Below are 22,025 nucleotides of genomic sequence, written 5' to 3'. Positions count from 1 at the left end.
GGGAAGGGAGGTGGAGAGGGGAGAAGTCCGGTTAGGCCATGGTTGAAGCCCTAGAGGCAGGCGCTAGCTCAGACCTCCCCCGAGGGTGTCACAGAGGAGGAGGAAGGGCCAGCCGGATTCCAGAGAGACCCTAAGCTTGGAAATCACAAAGAACCGGGCATGGCTGGAGAAGGAAGGGTCAAAGACGACTCGTATTTTGAATTTGGTGACTGGCAAAATGGCTGTGTCATTCACAGAAATAGGGAAGTCAGAGGAGGAGGTGAGTGGGGTAGACGTGGACTTGGCTGGGAGATGGAGGTATTCGCTTGACAACGAAGTAGACGAGAGAAATGACCCACATGCTACGTCGCAAGCTGTCCTCTTCCTCTCCCTCCCTTCTGTTTCCTCTCCTCCCTTCTTCCCTCCAGTGCGGCCACCATCTCATTTCATCTCTCGACATGTGGCGATTTCTCCTGCCTGCTTGGCTGCCTATGTGGCTTTGAAATTTAAATAAGTCCCTCAGCTTTATTAAGATAGAAAAGTTGCAGTGGACCCGAGGGACACAGCGCAGGCTTTGTGGGGGGAGGAGAGTCCAGAGACCCCGTCAAGATTTGAACTCAGCACTCGGCCAACCCCGCCCTTGGCACACAGCCAGCGTGCTGGGAGCCGGGGCCAGGGTCCCTCCCCAGCCACCTAAAGCGGGCAGATGCTGTGGAGGGACCGTTGTCCCCAGAGGACTGGGCAGCACAGTGGCAGAAGGCACTTGATTCAGAAATGCTGGAACATGTTGCCAACAAGTACATCTTTGTAGTATGAATGTTTTAAACTACACAAGTGTCCAGAGACCCAGGTGTGGAAGAATTTGCAACACACAAACAAATACCGTACCGTTGTGAATAAGAGCCCACCCCAAAACTGCCCCTCTGCCTCCAGCCCTGCGCCTGTCCTTCTGTTCAGGAAGAAGAAGGTGGAACTGGGAGACAAAGGACGTGGTTTTCAATCTCAGAGAAGCCAATCGCTTGTTCACAATGACTGGCATTTATTGATTGCTTAACGCACGCCGGGCACTATTCTGAGCCACTCATTAATTCACTTAATGTGCGTAACAATCTAAGAGAAAAGCACTATGATTATTATTATCTCTGTTTTATAGATAATGAACCTGAGGCCCAGAGAGTTTTGGCAACTTGCCCAAGGCTGCACAGCATCTGAGTAGGATTCACATCCCTAAAGTCTCTCGCCTCAGACGGATCCTCCGGTCCTTCTGAGCCTCAAATGGTGCATCTGCAGACTCATCACAATAATCTCCACTTAGAGGGTGTTCCCTGCAGTGGCCCCTTGCTCCCAGCAACGTGACTCTGGCCACACCAAATTATGGCCTTAACTGACCCAGACCTGCAATCTCTGACCCAAATATCTGGCCTTTGCCAAATCATCCTTTATTCTTCCTCATGGACTATCACCTTCTCTGAAGACTTACTCCCTGCTGCCACTCCCTTCTGCACGAAGTGTTGGTCCCTCACCTGTGGTCCCATGGCCTTTGCGAGTGTGTCCATCCCAGCGTCACATTGTACTGTCATTGTCCACGCGTCTGCCTCCCACGTTAGCCTGTGAGCCATTCAAGGGCATCTTTGTACAGATGGAGTAGAGGATGTAGCCCCAGGAGCTGAACTAGTTGAAGAAATGGGGACCTTCAGCCCGAACAAAAGGTGATCATGTGTCTCTCATTATTGCCTTCAAATGTCCGGTGGGTGGCCATGTGCAAGAAGGCCTTGTTCTACGCAGTTCCAGAAGAAAGAACAGGACAAAGTGTGAGTTTTCAGGGGGAGTTTTTGGTTCCACGAGACATAGTCTTTTCTAGCAATCTGAGCTGTACTTGAAGGAGTTGTGTCTCCAGGGAGCGCAGGGCACCCGTGCCTGGGAGCGCCGTGGAGACGCTGGACGGTTGCTGGCTAGGTTTGCTCTAAAAGAACCTCGGGCTCTATTTCTTCAAGTTTTCAGGGTTCTGTAATCTGTCCCATCCCCAGGGGAACCAAGTTCACGAAAAGAGAGAGCGTTAGAGGGAAGCGAGGGCTGCGTGTGCGGTGTAGGCTTTCAACAGCATGCTTGTCCCCTCTTGGTCGCAGGATGGCTGCTACACATCCAACATCACATCCACGTTCCAAGAAGGACGAAGCGGAATGGGTAAAGGGACAAAAGGCAAGAATGCTTTTCTCCTGGTGAGCCTTTGCCTTGTATTCAGGAAGAGAAGCCTTCCCAGGGACATTCTCCTACATCTTCTTGACCAGAACATAGCCTGCCCTTGGTGTAGGAGAGGCTGAGAGATCCCGTATTGTAGCTTTCCAGCCTCTGTAGTACAGGAAGGCGAGGAAGGCCAGCTGATCCACAGCGACTACACAACACCTTTTCCCTAATGTGTCAAAGCGTGGCATTAGCCCCAGCTCCCGAGTTGAGGTGCCTCTGTCCACAGAGCCCAGGAAGTGTCTTTGTCAGCAGCTGTGGAAGGAAAGGCTGTCCTTCTGGATGTCAGCCTGAAATGTGAGTCGGTCCTCAGGCATGAAAGACTTTGGGCTCCAAGGGCAACTCCCGCCTGCATCCTGGAGGGACCATCAGCCCTGGTGAGGAACAGCTGTTACACGCAACCTCCCCCAGGAAGAAGGCTCTTAACTAGATTTCCCATACAGAACTTTGTGGGGGAGGTTCAAACACAACCAACCTACTGTAGGCTAAATTTGTATTCCAACCAACATCATAATGACTAGTGGGGACGGAGGGTGACTTGTGTTTGTGACTTCAGCTTCTCGATTTGGTACTCAAGCACCTCAATCTTCAGGGCCCCGAGCACAACGGCCCCCCGGTGGGGGAAGCCTGTCCCCTTTATGTAGAGGGCACGTGGTGTTCCCTGCGCGTGCACTAAGCAAGAAGGAAGAACCCTGGGGCTTCGTCAGTGGTGGGTTTGGTCAGGGACTTTGGGGAGCCAGACTTTAGGATATAGTTCTCGCCCCTAACCCTACGTTAGGGTCACCTGGGAAACCTCCAAATCCACAGTGATGCCTGGGCCCTACTCCAGACCCCTTAAGTCGAGGGCCCAGCCTCGGTGGCCTTGAGAAGCTCCCCTCGTGATTCTAACATTCAGGCAGGGGTGGGGGCTCTCCACTCAACTTGACCATGAACCTCAACCTTATCAGGTCACTGTGACCTTCTGCTCAAGAATGAGTGGCGCAGGCGACGAGCCATGTCCATAACCACATGAGAAAATGGGAGGGATGCCGTGCTACACACTCCCCAGGTCCCTGTATTCTCCAAACGGGCTTGGTGGCTACCTGAGTCACAAGGGGCCAAGTGCCCTGTTTTAAAATGTACCTGAGATGTGTTTTAATGGGGTGTGGTAAGACACGCAGACAGAAATGATAGTCATAAGGGAAGATGTTTGTACTCACAGATCCCTAGAAACGGCACACCAACTAGGGTCACATGGGGAAGCAACAGGGTCAGGCAGGAGGCAGAGGGAGTGAGGAGAATGTGTGGGTGAGAATCTTCATTGAGATTTTCATCAGGAAAAAATGGGCAAGAGAAGAGAAGCAGGGCAGATAGGTTTAGGATTGGCTGGTTTGAATAATGCCAGTGGACTCTGGGGTGTCAGGGCAGCCCTAGTTGTCTGGCACCTGGCCCTGCGATGTTCGGCCGGGGGATAGAGGCTCCGCCTAGTGAAGGAGGTGCTGTGCGGTATGGGCTCTGGATTGGCCCGTTTGCGTTTGAAGAGCACGCTTTCCTTTGGGCTGAGTGTTTGCTGCGCCTAGGAATTGGCTGGCCCTGGGAGGGGCAGTCTCTCCAAGGTCAACAAGGGCCTAGATGTCAAAGCATCAGAAAATGAAAGACATGATTAAGGTGGGCTCTGCCTTCTCAGTACTTCTAGGACCGGGGACTGTCACCGAAATCCCTTCATGTTCTGTCCGAAGAACACTCTTCATTCCTCCTCTGTGGGAAAGGCGCACAGCATCCGTGAATGGCGAGGTGCGGGCAGAAGGCCCCGGAGACTTTCGAGTGCCCTCCGTGTCAGGGGGCCCTCTGCCCAGGCATCTCCGCCTTGCAGAGGCGTGGCCCGCTGCTCTGCCTCTCAGAATGACCACTCTAGGGCCATGCTGACCATCCCTCACACGGAGCAGCCTAACAGCCCCATCGTCCATCACTGGGCCCGCGTGGGCCCACCCCCACCCACCACCTGCAGGAATTCTCTCTCTATGACTGGTCTCTGACTATGTCACCCTACACCTGCGTGTACAAACCTCCTGGGCATATGCAACCTTGTCTGTCTCCCTATCACCTTCGCTGGCCTCCTCCACTGCCCGTCCGGTTCTCCTCCCCTCGGCCTGGGGCACTCTGCACCCCTGACCAGGAATAACGTGCTGCTCCCTCTCGTGCCTCTGCGGCCTCGTACATGCTGTTTCCTTTGGTTGGCACGGCCTTCCCTCCTGGGCAACTTCCATTTGTCAGGACCCAGATCAGAGGCAGCATCCTCTGTGAGGCGGAGTTGATCACCTCCTCAGGTTTGCGACCGCAGCACTAGCAGGGTGCCTGGCTAGAGCACAGAGGACGCTTGGATTATGTGCATACACATCCAGCTCCCCATTAGACCACTCTCTCCTCCAAGGCAGATGCCATGTCTCTCTCATCTCTCATCCTCACCCTCTCATGGTGCTTAGTATATGGTAAGGGCTCAGTCAATGCTTGTTGGGTGAATGAATGAAGGAACAAGTGAACCACCTGGGGCAGGTGCAGTGTTTGTTTCATTTATTCATTCAAAAATGTTTGTTGAGTGTCTACTGTGCTCTGCAGGGGATATAATGGTGAGCAGACACCATCCCTGCTTTTGAGGAGGGTATGGTCTCGTGGGAGACACAGACATTAATTAAAAACTATGCCAATGAATATATAATTGATTGTAAACTGAGATGAGTGTCTGAGGGAAAGAAAAGTGAGAATGTTTAACAAAGGAACTTAACCTAGAACAGGGGTTACGGGTCACTCCTCTGAAACTGAATCCTGAACTGGGTTCTGAAGTATGAACAGGAGTTCACTAGATGAAAGGGCTGAGAGGGAGTGAGGAAATATTGCAGACACAAAGAAAACATACACAAAGGCCGTGAGGTGGAAAGGAGCATGGCAAACCCTAGAAACAGAAAGGCCTGTGCAAGTGGAATAGAATGTGAGGGGACAGGTGTACAAGATGACCAGGAGGGGTGGGCAGGGGCCAGAGTACTCAAGGCCTCACAGAACACATTAAGGACCATGGAAAGCCAGTGAAGGATTTTAAGCAGCAGGATAACACGATCTTACTTTGTTTTGAAAAAATATTCTGGATCAGGCTGGAAAATTGATTACAGAGTCAAAGCAGATAGGAAGAAACCAGTTAGGAAGCTGTTAGAGTAGACAAGACAAAAGATGAAAGCAGCTTGGGCTGAGCTGGTGGTGTGAGGATGAGGGGAAACCAGTAGTTGTGAGAGGCGTTTGGGAGGCGGAATTGACAAGACTTGGTGGTGGATTGGAAGTGGAGGGCAAGAGTGGGGATCATAAAGAGGATGACTCCTGGGTTTCTAGTTTGCAATACCAGATGGACGGTGTCTTCATTCACGGAAATAGGAAACTCTGGAAGACCAGGCAGTGTTGTTGGGATGGTTAGTGTGAGGTGAAACAGCCAAGGGGAGATGTGAAGTGGGTTATTGAGCAGAGGGTCTGGAGCTCCAAGTGTTGTGGGTTAGAGAAATGAATGTGGCTCTGGGTTGATACTCCTGAGAAGGAGGTTAGAGTGATAAGAAAGCCTAGGATCCAGCCCCGAGGAAAATGAGCCTTGAGGAAGACGAATGGCATGGAATCACGGAAGTCAAAGGCAGAAGGCATTTTCATAAAAAAGGAGTGGCCCACCTTGTCAAGCGCAGCGGAGAGAGATGCCAAATATGATGAGGAGTGGAAAGTGTCCATTGGATTTGGTGACGTGGAGGTGGTGACACCAGCAAGGGCTGTAGCAGAAGAGATGAGGGCAGAGCAGGTTAAAGAGTAAGTGGGAGGTGAGAAAAGGGAGACGTGTGTGTTGACAGCTCTTTCATGGAGTTTGCCTGTGAAGTGGGGAGGAGGTGAGGGTGAGGGGTCGCTGGGGAGGCTATGGAGCCAAGGAAGGCATTTTTTAAAGATGACAGACTAGATCATGTCTTAATGATGAGGAGGAATAGGAGAATCTTCAGGAAAGAGATGGAAGGGAGAGAGTCCAAAGGTGGAGGAAGTGATCTCATCCCTCTTGGGGGCTTAGGCCATTCAACTTTCCCAGTATAAGAGGAAGGGAGAGAGGTTGAGTGTAGATACACTGACGGTTTGCAGGTCTTGAGGAAAACCTTGAAGAACTTACCACACAGTGGCTTCAGTTTTCTCTGAGAAGTTATTGCCAAGAAAGTTACCTGCTAAGAGAGGGTTGCGGGGAGTTGGGAAGGTTGGAGGTTTAAGGATATCAGAGAAGCTTCGAAATCTTGGAAAGCCATTACCAAGAGTGGGGTATCAAGCTGACTTGAGAATTGCAGAGCAGTATTGAGGGCCTATAATTAAGCTGGTGACCAAAAATTATGGCGAAGCCAACCTTCCCAGTGATGTGAGCTTCTCCTGGAATGCTCACTGCTCAGGTCACACACAGAAGTAAAGGAAAGTTGGATTTACCCAGCTTTTGGGTTATTTGAAGAAAATAGGTTTGGATGATAGAGGGACAAAAGAATTCAGGTTTGGCAATTTGGGACACAAGTGAAGAAAGGAGGGAGCTGATGGGCTGGGAGAAAGAACAGTTGCCAGTGGTCTAGAGGTCCCCTTGAGGTCAAAGATTAGTCCTGGTAGGCACAGCTGAAGACGCAAGCTGGACAGAGAGGAGGTTGTGGCCAGAACTAGTGACTTTTGAAGGTGGAGCAGTTTGGGGGGATGACAGTTTCAGAATGTGACTGTGGGAGTTGATAGTTGAGATATAGAAAGAGAAGATTGCTTAAGATGCAAAGATGCAGGAACCAGAGAGGCTATGGTGCTGGATGAGTGCTCCCCATGTTTGCTGAAATCACCAGGATGACTGCATGACTTGGAAAGAGAGGAAGGCTGCTGACGAGCAGGTGCCAATGTCTCTGATGAAAAAGAGCAGCAACCAGGGGGCCATAGATGATAACAACCAAGACAAAAAGAGGACATACGGTTGAATGGCCTAAGCCACGAAGAAGGACACGGCAGCAGGAAGCAATGACACCTCCCTGGATCCTGAGCCTGGGGTTTGTGAGGCATGAGAACACACACCAGCACTTGAGAGGAAGGGGCTCAGGGGAGGCCCTGTTCAGGGGAGAGCCAGGCAAAAGCAAGGAAGTGGACAGAGCAATTTATGGAGAGACAGAGGATGCAGGGGAGACGGCTTGTTATCCACCGGCATTTCCAGAGGGCGGAGTGGAAGGGTTTGGAGGCAGATAAGGAATGGAGGACTGGCTCAGAGGCAAAGAAAAAGGCATTTAGGGCATAACGGTGTGGTGGAGGACTGATGGCTGGGAAGGAGCTTGGGGGCTTTGACTGAGGAAAGCCTCTACAGGAGACAGGGGAGACTGGGGCTCAACAGTCTCTCTGGAGGTGGCCAGCGGGGCAGTGGACAGAAGACTGGCTCTCTGGGCCTGAGGAGTCAGTGTCAGTGGGTACTCTCTGCTCGCCTGGGTTGCAGGGGCTATCCCTGAAGCTGACATTTCCCTGCCGGAGTAATCAGGGCCATGGCGACGGACGGTAAGTAGACAACCTCATGCACAGATGGTAGTTGAGGGCAGAAGCCAGACGGTCAAGAATGAGGCAAATCCAGCTCTGACGACGGCTCAGAGTAGAGTTCCAGACCAAGAGCCCCTTCCCTGTCCACCTTCTTCATTTCCACTCTCCCCGCTGCTCCCAGTTTCCCTAACTCCTAGTTGGGACACACCTGTTAAAATTCCTCCTGGAATGATAAAAAGATAAATTTAAAAGAGACAAAAGATTCATACAGACATTCACCAAAGAAGATCTACAAATAGTCGATAAGGACATGAAAAGATGCTCAACATCACTAGTCATAAGGGAAATGTAAATTAAAAACACAATGAGATGCCACTTTCCACCTGCTAGAGTGGCTACAATCAAAAAGACACACAATACCAAGTGTTGATAAGGACATGGGGCAACTGGAAATTCGTACACTCTGGTGGGATTGCAAAATGGTGCAACAACTTTGGAAAAACAGTTTGGCAGTTTCTTAATATGTTAAACATAAAATTAACATATGACCCAGCTATTCCATTCTAGGTATCTTCCCAAGAGAATTGAAAACATATGTCCACAGAAAGACTTGTAGCAAATGTTCATGGCATAAATGATTCATAATAGCAAAAAGCAGAAACAACCCAAATGTCCATCAACTGGATAAACAAAATCCATACTGGGCCAGGCCGGTGGCATAGCAGTGAAGCTCACATGCTCTGCTTTGGCAACCCAAGTTTCGTGGGTTTGGATCCCAGGCACGGACCTAGCACCACTTGTCAAGCCATGCTTTGGTGGCGTCCCACATAAAATAGAGGAAGATTGGGAACAGATGTTAGCTCAGCGACAATCTTCCTCAAGCAAAAAAAAAAAAAAAAATCCATACCAATATCCATATAATGGAATACTATTTGGCAATAAAAAGGGGTGAAGTCCTGATATATGCTACAATATGGTTGAACTCAAAAACCTTACTCTGAGTGACAGAAGCCAGGCACAAAAGACCACATATTATATGATTCCATTTATGTGAAATGTTAAGGGAAGGCAAAAAGGAGATTGTAGAGACAGAAAGTAGATTAGTGATTGCCTGGAGCTGGGGAAGGGAACAGGTGACTGCAAATGGGCACAAGGTTTCTTTTTGGGGTGACGAAAATGTCCTAAATGTAGATTATGGTGATGGTTGCACAACTGTGTTAATTTACTAAAAATTGCTGAAATACATGCTTAAAAGGGGTGAAGTTTGTGGTATGGAAATTATACTTCAATATAACTGTTTAAAAAAGTTCATCCGACAAGTCCAGATCTAATTCTCGTTCTCTGTTGCCCTCATAATCTCAGAGCTCCGGGGCTTGTAACCTGGCTTCCGCACCATGCTTGTGCCCTGCGCACCAGGCCCGGAGCCCTGATCCCGCAGCTGCCCTGCCCTAGCTGCCCGCTAGTACGGAGCAAGGATTCCCCCAAGCAATCCCTGCCCCAAAGGGACCAGGCCATCCCTCTTTCCCACTCGGCATCAGTGCCAGACCCTAGAGACAGCGTCTCCCAGATAACACCATGTGATTACTGTACATTGCACTGTGTTTCATAATTTTAGTTTATTTTTAGCAGATGGTATAGTCACGTGGCCCAAAAATCACAGTGCTAGAACAAGCATATAGGCGAGGTCTCCATCCTGCTCTGTCCCATCTACCCATATCACCACCACCACCCACATCCTCTATTCATTCGTTTATTTGTTTAAATATCCTTCCAGAATTTGTTTCTACAAATACAAACCAATGTGAAGAAATATCTTATTTTCTCTTTCCTGTATAAAAATAAGGTAAGGTACTAGAAACATTGTTCTGTACCTTGCTTTTTTCACTTAATTCATCCTGGGGAGCTTTTCCTATCAGATCTTAGAGGTCTTCAATATTTTTTACAGCTATAAGGTATTCCATTGTGAGTATGTATCCATGTTTATTAACCAATCCCCGACTGATGGACACGAGTTATTTCCTAGTTTTGCATTATGGACAGGGCTGAAATGAATATCTTATATAAAAGTCATTTCACAAATATGCAGATATCTTTAGGGGGAAAAAATCACAGAAATGGGATGACTGAGTCAAAAGATAAACTGCCCCCATTTTGCATCCCACAGCATGTATGAGGCTTCCCCACACCCCCGCCAACAGAGCACTGTCGGGCTCCAAGCTTTGCAGGCTTTGCAAAATGTTTGACGAGGACATTGATTCCATCTTGCTTTCTTCAAGCAGGATTACTTTTTTTTTTTTTATATTTCTAAATTTTGTTTTCTTGTGGTAAGAACGTGAGATCTACTCCCTTGGATTTTAAAGTGTATAATACGATGTTATTAACTACAGGCGCAGTGTTGTACGGCAGATCTCTAGAACTTACTCATCTTGCATAATTCAAACTTCACACTTATTGAACAGCAATTGCCCCATTTCCCCCTCCCCCCGGCCCCTGGCAATCACCGTGCTGCTCTCTGCTTCTACGAGTTTGACTATTTAGATGCCTCATATAAGTGGAGTCATACACTATTTGTCCTTCTGTGACAGGTTTATTTCACTTAGCATAATGTCCTCATGGTTCATTCATGTTGTTGCAAATGACAGAATTTCTTTCTTTTTTTGAGGCTGAATAATATTCCATTGTGTGTGTTTACTACGTTATCTTTAACCATTCATCCATTGATGAACATTTAGATTTGTTTCCACATCTTGGCCATATAAATAACGCTGCAAAGAACACGGGAGTGCAGATGTCTCTTTGAGATCCTGATTTCAATTCTTTTAGATAAGCACCCAGAAGTAGGACTGCTGGGTCATATAAGCAGGATTACTTTCACATTATATCTAGACATTTCAGAATCCACTGAATGGATGTTAGAACCTGAAGGAAAGTAGACCACCTAGCTCTGTCTCTTCCGTTTCCAGGAACAAGCCAGAGAGGAGAAATACTTAGCTGAGTCCCAGCCCACAGTGCAATGAGCATTCATGGCTACCTATTGCGTGCCCGCCATTCACTAGATCTATGTGACACCCCCAAAGAAGTATAAAATGGTCTCTGTGCCGAGCAAGAAGACATGCGGCGAGTACAAAGATCTCAGGAGGTGAATCCATTGTTGGAAGTGCTGACTACATGTCTTGCTCTTGGCTGTGCCTGCAGGATGGCCCACCGTGGTCAGACATGAGTGTCACGTGCCAAGAGACTAGCTGATCTCCTTTACTCCACCCTAACCAGCTGATGTGCTCCAAGGACCTGCAGAGAACAGGCGGGGGCCTGGGTCAGACTTCCAGAAGTCTAGCTAAGAGCCAAGCTCTTGAACAGCCTGTTTCCCAATTTATCTGGTGAGCACCACCCCCCTCTCTGCCAAATATTTGCTAGGGAGCTTCTGTTGGCAATGGGGGTCTTTGAAAGGGCTGGGAACCAGCTCCCAGACTGCACTGAGAGACAAGGTACAAGACCATTGCCACAGAAGCCCTCTCCTTCCTGCTGAGTTTTTGAAGAGGTCTGCTATGGAGTTGCCTAGCAGGAAGGGGATGTAGGGTAAATCTCAGATGTAAGCACCTCAGAGAGCGCCATGCAACACAGACTCACCCACGAAGACCAATCTCCTAGTTCCCCACTAGACAAGCAGACATCAGTGTAGGAGAGCAGCAGTGGCGGGTGGGGAGAGACAGTGACAGGGAGGCGGGAAGGAGGAGAAGCCTGCCGTTCCCTGGGTATTGTCTGACCAGGAGAAGACTGAGGGTTCTGAGACTTCTTATAGCGGCTTTTGTTAAAGTACAAATCTTTTTTTCTAAGTGTAAAAACAATGCATTTTATTGAAGCAACTTTGGGAAATGCAGAAAAGCATAAAGAAGAAAATAGTTCATAATTACCCGTCATTTAGAGACAATCAGTCAACAGCTCAGCTCCTGTCTTCCTAGTTCTCTTTCTTTGGAGAGGTCTATATGTGTCTGATGGATGTCTTTGGTCTCCTCTTTTGGATCACAAAGACAATGAAATTATATGTTACACAAGATTTTGTAACCTACCCATTGCTTCTACATACCTTAAACATTCGGGATAAAGATTGTTTTTAAATGTCAATTTTATAGATAAAAATGAAATTTGATTTATAATTTGCATATCTTTGAGTGCAATTGAGCATTTGTTCATGTGTTTGCTGATCATTTATATTGCTTGTTTTATGAGTTGCTTGCTCATGTCATTTATTTTTCCATTGGGTTATTACTCTTTTTCTTATTGATTTAAAAAATACTTTATATAGTAAGAATGTTAACCCTTTATCATGGCTCTTGTAAATATTTTCTCCCGGCTTATTGTCTTTGAATTTTGCTTTCATTTTTGTCATATAAAAGTTTCAAAATTATATCTAGTTGAAAATATCAATCTTTTCCCTCATGCCACTTACTGTTAACAGTTTGCTGTGTGCTCTTCCAGACATTTTCTATGCATATGCAAATATATCTATAAATATATATATAGTTAGATACAAGAAGTTTTCCTGCACATTTTAGATGATATTGTACACACTAATCCGCAGCTTCCTTCTTTTGCGTAGTAATATGTTGTGGATATTTTCCCGTGTTAAAATATAAAGATCTAACTCTAACAAAGTACTCCATTATATGAATTTACTATAATTTTATTAAGTTTTCGTTTTTACACTTAAATCTAGAAGTTTTTTGGCGTATGAGAGAAGCAGAGACTGAAGTTTACTCGTTCCATGTGGTGAGCCAGTTGTCTCCATAGCACTTACAGAATGATGTGCGCTTTCCCTGCTGAGCTGAAATAACTTTGTCATGTATTAAATGTCATATGCTTAATGATGATGTGATCACATACTAAATACACTTATGTTAAGGGTGTGATTTTCTCTCTAGATTCTATATTCTGCTTCCTTTACTTATTAATTCCTTAATCAACTCCACATTGTTTTAATTATTGTGCCTTTCTAATACATTTTAATATCTACAAAACCAATACCATCCAGCTATTTCATCTTTTTCAATATTGCTTTGGCTAATTCTTTTTTTTTTTTCTGCTTTTACGCTGAGCTTTAGAATCATTCCAGAAAGTTCCCAAAACAACATCTATTTAGGATTTTAATTGGGATTGTGTTACATTAACTAATTGATTAAGAGATTATTGACATATTTGCAAATGATTATTTTGATTTAAAAGCATAGTATGTCTCTTTCCATCTATTCAAGATTTCTTTTTACTTACATCAGGAATGTTTTGATTTCTTTGCATATGCCTTGGATTTTTCATCAAGTTTATTCCTAGATATTTTATGTTATTTATTACAAATGTAAATGGGATTTTAAAAGTATATTTTCTGACAACTATTAGGCTGTAGGAAAAGTACTGATTTTGTGTGCATTTTCACTGTACTGAATATTAGTCCAGCTGTTTCCAGCTGAATCTTTTGGATTTCTTGTGGAGGCAGTCATGTCATTTGCAAAATAATTAATGAAAAGACGGAAAGAGGATAGATGGTTTTATTTATTCTTTTACAGCATTTATACTTTGTTTATGTTTGGTTTTTTTATTGCTTTGGCTAGGACCAATTCTTGGATGTATCACTTAGATAGTCTTTCTCTCTGGGATTGCATTCGGATCACACACACACACACACACACACAGGCTCTTTAAGTCATAATCTTACTTTCCCCCTAATATTTTCATCACTTTATCCTTTTCTTCTGAGTTCTTAGAGATTTCCTTGGGCTTTATGCTCTCATTTACTTTCCTCTAATATCTAATAAGTGGTTTACTGCTTCTTTTGGATTTTAACATTCAACAAACTATCTTTAGCTCTAAACTACTCCTCTTTGGAAAGTTGCCAGTGATTCCCGGGTTGTCATGGCCAGTGCTGTTTTGTGATCCTCTCCCTTGATGGCTCTGTTGGTACTGACCCTAGCCCCACTTTCCTTGAACCCTTTTTCTCTTCGCTATGCTCCCTGGTTCTCCTCCTCACCGTCTTCTCCTCAGTCTCTCCTCTCCCCGCCCCTCTGAGTTCCCAGAATTCTTCTGTTCTTACTCTAAAGTTCTCCCCAACAGTCTCATCCATCCCATGTCCACTACCCACATGCCAAGTCTTGAGAGCGCTCTAGCCTCATAGCTCCATCCAAAGGACGTCTCTGCCTGCATGTTTCCACACCGAACTCGCTGTCTCCCAAATTTGTTACTCCTAATATTCATGCTACCGTAGTCCACCTAACTTCCCAAGAGAGAACCCCAGAGTCATCCTGGGCCTCTCCCCCTCCCACATCTGCCTGTCAGTTACCTCGTACTGGTGACTGTAGGTACGAATGGCTCTCCTTTCGCTCTATCTCTATTGCTCCTAGTTGAATTTTCAAGCCCTCATGATCCCTCTTTGCAATATCTCAGTTGTCCTTTTTTTTCTATGCTTTTAGTCTTTTACTCTTCCTCATCATGTGCCTTCCCAAAGCCACATTTAATCATGTCAGTTGTCTATTCAAACAATTTGAGTGGGTCCTGTTACAAAACAAATTATAAACGACTTAAGACATGTAAGGCTTTCTATTATCTGGTCTCAATAATCTTTCAGCCTTGTCACCTACCATTCCTTTCTAGATGCCCTGTCTCCCAGCACACCAAGATTCTGGCCATTCCCCAGAGACCGCATGCCTTTGAACACACCCTTCTCTTTGCCTAGAGAGGCCTTTACTTGACACTGTATCAGCTCATGCTTCAAAATCAAGCTCACAAGACAACTCTGTGAAGCCTTCCTAGGCTCCCTCCTCTGTGCTCCCTTAATACCTGGCAAGTGCTCCTCTACTCAGGCACTTCACATGCCGTACTTATGTCTGTCTCTCCCTCCAGATCCGGAGGAGGCCCAGGACTCTTCTCCATTTATCTTACTTCTTACTCTCTTACTCCCTTCTCTTCCATCTTACTCGCCAGTCTAAGTCCCTATCCACGTTAGGCTCAATAACCACTTATTCCACGTCTGCACCTGAACAGTTAAAAAGCACACAGCTGTAGGATGTAATATGGCGTAGTAACCTCACTACGTACCTATGATACATTCAGTTTCTCACTTTCCAAAATGATTATTTCACACCTTCTTCTCTGTCCCCAAACTTCCTATAATCCCTCTTGCCCTGATGACCTTCCTCTAATTTCACTGAGAAAATAGAAGGAATCACAAGACAGTATTGTCATTGCTTGCCACCACATCTTCCAGTTCCCCTGCATCTTAATGCGTGTCCTTTGCACCCACCAAAGGCTGGCCCCCCGACTTTTGCTCTGGATCTTCTCCCCTCCCACCCCCCAGATTCTTGCCTCTTGCATTCATTCCCATGCTCCTGTCTACCATCTATATCTCCCTTTCTACTGGACCGTTTCCATGCGCCTGCAAACATGCTTGACTGTCACACATCTTTTCAAAAATCATAATAAAAAAAGATCTCTTGACTCTTCCTTCCTATCTAGTGACAGTCACTCCACATCTCAGCTGTCCTTTGCACTAAAATTTCTTTTTTTATCATTTTTACCTATTGTGATCAAACATCAGTCCTTTCTAGTCCAATGAAACTGGTGTTGCCAAGATAACAGCGATCTCCAAGTTGTCAAATCACATTGTCACATCTGTGTCCTCATCTTGCTCTACCTTTCGGCAGCGTCTGCCACAGGTGACCGCATGGAACACTTTCTGCCCTAGCTTCCACGATACCTACTTTTCAGGCATCCCCCCACCTCCCTGGTTTCACAGGCTCCTTTGCCAGATTCTGCTCTTTTTCAACATTAGCATGTTCTAAAGTTCAGTCATGACACCTCTTTTCTTCTCCATGTCTAATCTCTCCATGAGTAATCTCATTATTCTATGGATTTAAGCCCCACTTCTCAGCCGGGCCTACAAAGGCTTCTGCGGTGGGGCCTTCACCCACCTGCCAACCCTGCCGTGTCGAGCCCCCGGCCGCATGGCGCTCTTTCTGTTCCCCAGACCCTTGCTTTCTCCCACTCGAAGCCCTTTGGAGTAGCTGTTTCCTCTTCTCAGAGTGCTTCTCCCTCTCGCCCCACTTTATTTTATTTTAATCGTAGTACTAATCACAACTTTACATTTCCTGTTTTTTGTTTTTTTAAATCTGTCTCTTACCTAGAAGAAAAGCTTCCTGAAAGCATGGGTCACACTCTCCTGTTCTCTGTTGGGTACCTACCACCTAGACTAGTTTCTGGCACATAGTTGGTGTTGAGCAAATGCTTGTTGAAGGAATGAATGGCACTTCTTGCAGTTGGCACGGTTCCTGACAGACAGGAAGCTCTCGCAGAGTTGCTGAATGAAAAGTGAGTCTCTCGGACTCCACCAAGAGCATCCTGAGAGCAGAAGCCCTGTCTCGGGTCTCCTGTCTCCTCTGCAGTACCCGGCACAGCACGTTGCTGGGAACTTGGGTGCATAGGAAATAGGTTGTTTGACTTCTTCTTCATAAAGGGAAAGCGGCTACTGAGCTAACTGCTTAATGGGCTTCTATTTCCCTGAGAATAAACACGTGACACAAGAGGAATGTCATGAGATCAAGGGTGAACTGGGTAGGAAGCCATGGGGTTGGTCAGTCATTTTAGCCAGAACTGAGCTAAAAGGAGAGTCTGCACCTTGTGGTTTTCCTGTCGGAATTCTAGATGCTACATTTGCTTTTGGTGAATGTGTTACAGGGTGCAACCTACATCCTGGTGATGGTGGATCCGGATGCCCCTAGCCGATCTTCTCCCAGTGCCCAATTCTGGAGACATTGGCTGGTGACAGACATCAAGGTAAGCAGGCCAGGAGGCACTTTCTGATTTATGTGGGATTGTAGCTGAAAGATTATCATTCTGTGCAGTTCTCAGCTCTCAGTAAGGAGGGTTGAGGACTCTGATAAGCAAGGACTTCTTTGTCAGATTGCCTGCAGCACCCACCTGTCACAGCACCTCCCCAAGATTTCTAACAATTTCAAAAAATGTCCCAGGATCAGTGGTGCACAGGTCAACAGTCTCTCAGGATAAAAGGTAGGAGGGGAAAGCCCCAATTTGTAGTGTTTGCTGATTCCTGTAGTATAACTATTCCCATCTTGGCCAATTTCAAGCTACTGATGATTTAATGACTGAGTCACAAGATTCCTGAAAATTTAACAATTGGCTCCAGCACATCACTGCCAGGGGCCTGGATTTGGGGCACCGGGTGATCCTGTGCAGTCCTGGTGGCGGTACTGGCCAGGGGGGATCCCGCAGGAGCGCCTCCTCCTGGTGGGCCAGAGGCGGGGCAATTTCCTTTTCTTTGGACAGAAACAAGTGGCCTCCCCTCATTTTTGCCCCTTTGTCATCACCATAATTGTGAAGAAGCCTGGCACACCCTAGCCGAAGTAGGTCTGAGGAATGCAAATCTGGTGGATTGTTATTGGGCATTATGTGGGGGAAAAAAAGGCTCTATTGCCAAACAAATTTTGGAGACTCTGAGTTAAACAATTAATCCCATTCATCACTGAAGGGCTTTTTAGAGCCTTGAATATCATAACATGCACTGTATAATATGCATTTATTTTCCAATCTCATTTGACTATTGAATCTTTTGTTCACGAGTGCTTGGCAGTGCACTTTGGGAAAATCCACACTAGCTTCAGGCATCTGTGCCTAGAAAGCCTGCGGATGGCCTTTGTATGGCGCGTGCAAAGGCATCAAGCCCGTAAGACAATGGGAACTCAGAACTAGGAAGACTAAGTTTGGATCCAGGCTTGGCTGGTTCCCAACTCTGTGGTCTCCATCAAGCGTCTTGAACCCTCTGGGCATTTTGTCTTTTTCCGTAAGACAGGAACCCTGTTACCTTCTCTATGTGGTTGTTGTGATGATCCAGTGAGAGAGCCTACTGAGAGCACTTGCTAACATGTAGAGAATGCCACAAATACAAGGAGTTTATGTTTTCCCTTCTAAAGTTATGGGGTGGAGGAAGGGGTATCAGTCTGAACTAGCTACTGACTCTCCTGAGGAAGCCAGGGGCTCTCAGCCACTGGAGTGGGGGTGTGGGGGGAGTTGCCCTGGCAACCGAGCCCTGCCCAGTGACCACAGGCCCTTCAGAAGGTGCTCAGGTGGACAGTGCCTCCTTGGAGGCAGCCCTGGCTGCGGCCGTGGGAGGAGCTCCCTCCAGGAGACTTCCGGCAGCAGCTTCTTGGACAGCGTCTGAGCCAGGCTCCCGAGGGAAAGCAGGGGTGTTGCTCCAACCTATTCCCCTCCGAGCGCCCCTGGGCCTACTGAAGAGCCTTGAAACACCACAAACTCGCAAAGGGGCAGACCTGGGGGAGGCTCACGCTGCCAGGCAGGGAGGGGAAAGATTCTGGATCCTGCCCCAATAGAGAGCATTGCCATTTTTTGAACTTGGGACACCTGGTGGTCATAAGGGGGTGAAACTCTCAAGAGAGTAGTATTGCTCTGGACGCCACATTTACAGTCTGCCCCACGCACACGAGGCTTTCTGGAAGAGGGGTCTGCTGGGCAATTCTGAGGCCAGGTTTCAGAAGCTGTGGAGAATGGAATGATTTCAGAGTGAGGGGCCTTGGGGCCACGAGACTCCCTCCCTTCCAGGCCTGCAGTACCCCGGGCCGCCTCCCCCACCTCAGTGTGCACTCAGGACCGTTCTCTCACAAAGCCACGCTGCAAACCTGGGTTCAGCCTCAGCATCCCAGCTTAGAAGCAGAGCAGGTGGCAGGTGGCAGCTGTCCAGCAAGGCTGCTAAGCCACAGAGCTTACCAGGGCCACCTGGCGGGTATGCCCTTGGCCTGCCGGCTTAGGCTGGAGGAGGCTTCGGTTTCAGTCGAGTTTTCACCCACTTTCCATGATCTGGGGGTCCAGCAGGAAGCAGCAGCCCTCCTCAGCTATATCCGCTCAGCCGGCCCACCAGCTCCCAAATTCCACCAACTGCCAAGCCAGTGTACAAACCAGGCTGTGGAGGTCTCAGGCTGTGGCCTTTGGCCAGAGGAAGAGAGGGCTCCAATCAAACCCAGAAGCACTTCCCCTGGGGTGGCGTCAGTGCTGCTGAGGGGTCTCAAACATCAGAGCGCATTTGCAGCAGCCGGCCAGCTTGTTGAAATGCACATTCCCGGGCACCACCTCAAGCAGTCAGAGAGAACACAGCGTCCACACTTAACAAGCACCCAGGAAGAGCTTAGCACCTTGAAGGAAGACGGAAGCGTTCAGCGTCAGAATGCCTTGGTCACTGTTAATATCACCCATTTGTGGAACGATTTTCAAGTGAAAATCACTTTTGAAACTTCCTTTTGATCTTTGCCATCACTTTGTGAACTAGGCATTGTCCCCGTTTTATAGATGGAGACAGCAAAGCTTGGAGAGACTGAGTGACGGGTCTCTCAGCCTGCGGGTTGTCGGCGTGGGTCTTCAATCCAGGCCCCCCAACTTCAGCCTGCACGCCCTTCCTGCCGTCCCGTGTGATCTGTGTTCACATCGCACCTCTCCTGCCAGGTCCACTGTGGCAAGGGGCGTGCCACCATGCCCTGTCTGTCAGGTGGGAGACAGAATCTCTGGGTTCCCCCACCATCCCAGGGCTCTAATTCCCATTACCTTTTATGGGTGGATGCTTCTGGGTAACCTCCCCAGGGAATGCTGTCTTGGTAAACAAATGCACCTGATAAATATTTTGAACCCCATAAAAGTATTTCATCACCCCTTAGCAGTAAGCAGCCTCAGCTATAAGGCCTGCCATAAAGTCACTCCCTATGGACAGGGAGTGACGATGGCCCTGAGACACACAATAACCACAGAGGCAAACATGGTGGAAGCTAGGCTGGCCTTGGTATCAGGGGCCCAGGCCTAATTGGGTCACCATGGCCCTGGGAGCCCCTCAGCAGAGACAATCTTCAGACTGTTTGCCCAGATTGAAACAGGACCTCAATCAGTTCTTAGGAATATAGGAACCATCTGCAGTCACCCAAAGAGGACAGCAGGGGCTAGGAGAGAGTAGGAGAAAGCTCTAGTCCTTAAATAAAAACTAGGAACTGGAGAGAACTCCATCAGGAGGGGCCAGCGTTCATGGTAGCCATTGTTCATTTAATTCAGCAAGTATAGATCGACCGCTATTTGCTACGGCGTGGCATTTAAGAACAAGGAATCTGGAGCCAGACTGCTGTGGTTTGAATCTGAATCCACTAGTATTTGCTGTGTGATTTCTGGGAGAAAATCGTTCAACCTGTGTCTCAATATGCTCACTTGTAAAGTGGGGACACCAAGGTCCTTACCTCACACTCTTGCTATGAAGCTCGCACAGGGAGCTCTGCATGACTGCTGTCATGTTATCATTATCGCTCGAAGTCAGGCACCGCTAGCACTGGGGTCAAAAACACAGACAAAGTGGCAGAAGTCTCTGCCCTCTGAGGGCTTCAACTCGGTGAGGCAGAGAAAGAGGCTGCAGCACGGGTGGGATTACGAGGGCACCAGGGGCTCGCTCAGGGTGGAACCTCCTACCTCCATGAGTACCCATCAGCTCAGGGACGTGACGAGACTTCAGTCCCCAAACCTGGCCAGGCTAGGGCAGGCGGGAACCGACACATGAAGCTTCTCCGCCCCGCTATGAAAATCTCTCTTGAGCAAAAGAAATTCTGGCAGCGCATTGACACAGAGAGTCTTTCTTCCCCCAGAGCCACATCCTCAGCTTTTCCTTTAAGATGTCTTTGGGCTCTGATGCAATCTAATAATCTTCATGCTAAAGCCTAATTAAGGTATCAATTAATTTGCATCATTCATTTCAGAAGAAACGCTTATTGGTTCGTCTTCTATTTGTCTCTGAAATTAGTGCTCAGGGCTGTTTACGCAGATATTTTCATTAGGCTTTTTATTGTTAATGGGAATATTGAACACAGAAAGATGGTATATTAATACTTTCCACAAAGACTATCATGACTGGTGACAAAGAACACTAAGAACAATTAAGGAGACAGGAGTACCTTTTTTCTTCAAAAAAGGAAAATCTTCCTAGAAACCATCAATGATTCGAGCATTTGCCCTGAATATCTTTTTGGTTTTAAGAAAGAGAGAGAAATGGCGAGTTCCTGTTTCCTCAGTTCCCTCGGCCTTTGGCAGCCGTAGGCGCAGCCGACTCTGGTAGAATTAAAAGGCCCTCTTGGAGTTAGTTCCCTGTTGTGTCTACTTTCCTATAGGCTTAAATTTTTCCATAATGAGAGATGTTTGTTTTAAAGGACCTCTAAGTAGGTGAATAAGATAATTGGGACACCCAATAAACAGGCTATGATCACAGCCCCTTGCGTCCCGTTATGCGGTCAGCACGTGTCAGGACACTTTTGTTTGAATCTGCGGTCCCACTACTGAGTGACCTCAGGCTAGTCACTTGACCTCTCTGAGACTGCGGCTTCTGGTCTGTAAAACTGACACAAACCCTTACTCTTCAGGGTTGAGACAAGGAAAAAGGAAATTACATTTGCAAAGAGGAGAAGCGTCCCTAGAGAGAGGTGCTATAGAAAGAGGCAAATTTATCTTTGTTCCTAATCAATCCAGCAGCATATCCTGTAGAAATTTAAATATATATACATACATATATATATTTATTCTGGTATATGCATCGATATTATATATATTATATATTCTGATTTTCTATATGCCCAGAAGCAAGGTAATGATAATAAACAGAACAAGAATAAACAATCTTTATCAGGACCACAAGTTCAGGCAAAGAGGTCAAACCATGAAAACAGGATTAATTCGTGATTTCCTTCTTTAGACCCGTATTTTAGTTTTGCTGCCAATACTTGTGCACTTCTCTGTGCACGCTTCGCCCTGCGCTCTTAGAGTCCGTTTTAAGTAATAAACACCCACAAGGCTTAGCTTATGCGCCCCAAGAGATCTATGGGCCGCAAAGGGCGTTGGGCGGTGGGGACAATGCAGACGGGCCCTCGTTGTAAAGCAGACTTTACGTGGCCACCCTGAAGAGGAGGGGAAGGAGCCTGCACTTCTGGGTCAGATGAACCAGGCTCCGTTACTTCCAGTGGGAATCTCCGAGGCTCAGTTTCATCGTCATTAGAATGGACGTGACAATAGTATCTGCTTCCCAGTGTTCAAGGAGATTAAGGCTCCTGACACAGAACAAAATAGTAGGACCTCAATAAATGAGATTCTTTCCCCTAGAGCCCCAACTTTGAGATCTGACCACAGCAGCCACTTAGATTTAGCACCTTCCCCAAGGCTATTGGATTCATATTTTGCAACGTGAGAATTCTAGACACTGT

At 47.1% G+C, this 22,025-nt stretch overlaps 1 protein-coding gene across 1 annotated transcript in view; it reads left to right on the top strand.

Annotated features, from left to right (window-relative positions):
* Positions 1 to 22,025, top strand: part of PEBP4 (phosphatidylethanolamine binding protein 4) — a 186,328-nt gene that overhangs the window by 77,301 nt on the left and 87,002 nt on the right. The window contains 1 exon segment of the mRNA XM_070611304.1: positions 16,459 to 16,557. Coding sequence (XP_070467405.1) covers positions 16,459 to 16,557 — 99 coding nt within the window.

This window comes from Equus przewalskii, chromosome 2 (assembly GCF_037783145.1).
Source record: "Equus przewalskii isolate Varuska chromosome 2, EquPr2, whole genome shotgun sequence".
In the NCBI taxonomy this organism is placed as follows: domain Eukaryota; kingdom Metazoa; phylum Chordata; class Mammalia; order Perissodactyla; family Equidae; genus Equus; species Equus przewalskii.
Note: the sequence above shows the minus strand (reverse complement) of the source record. Positions and strands in the feature narration are given on the sequence as shown.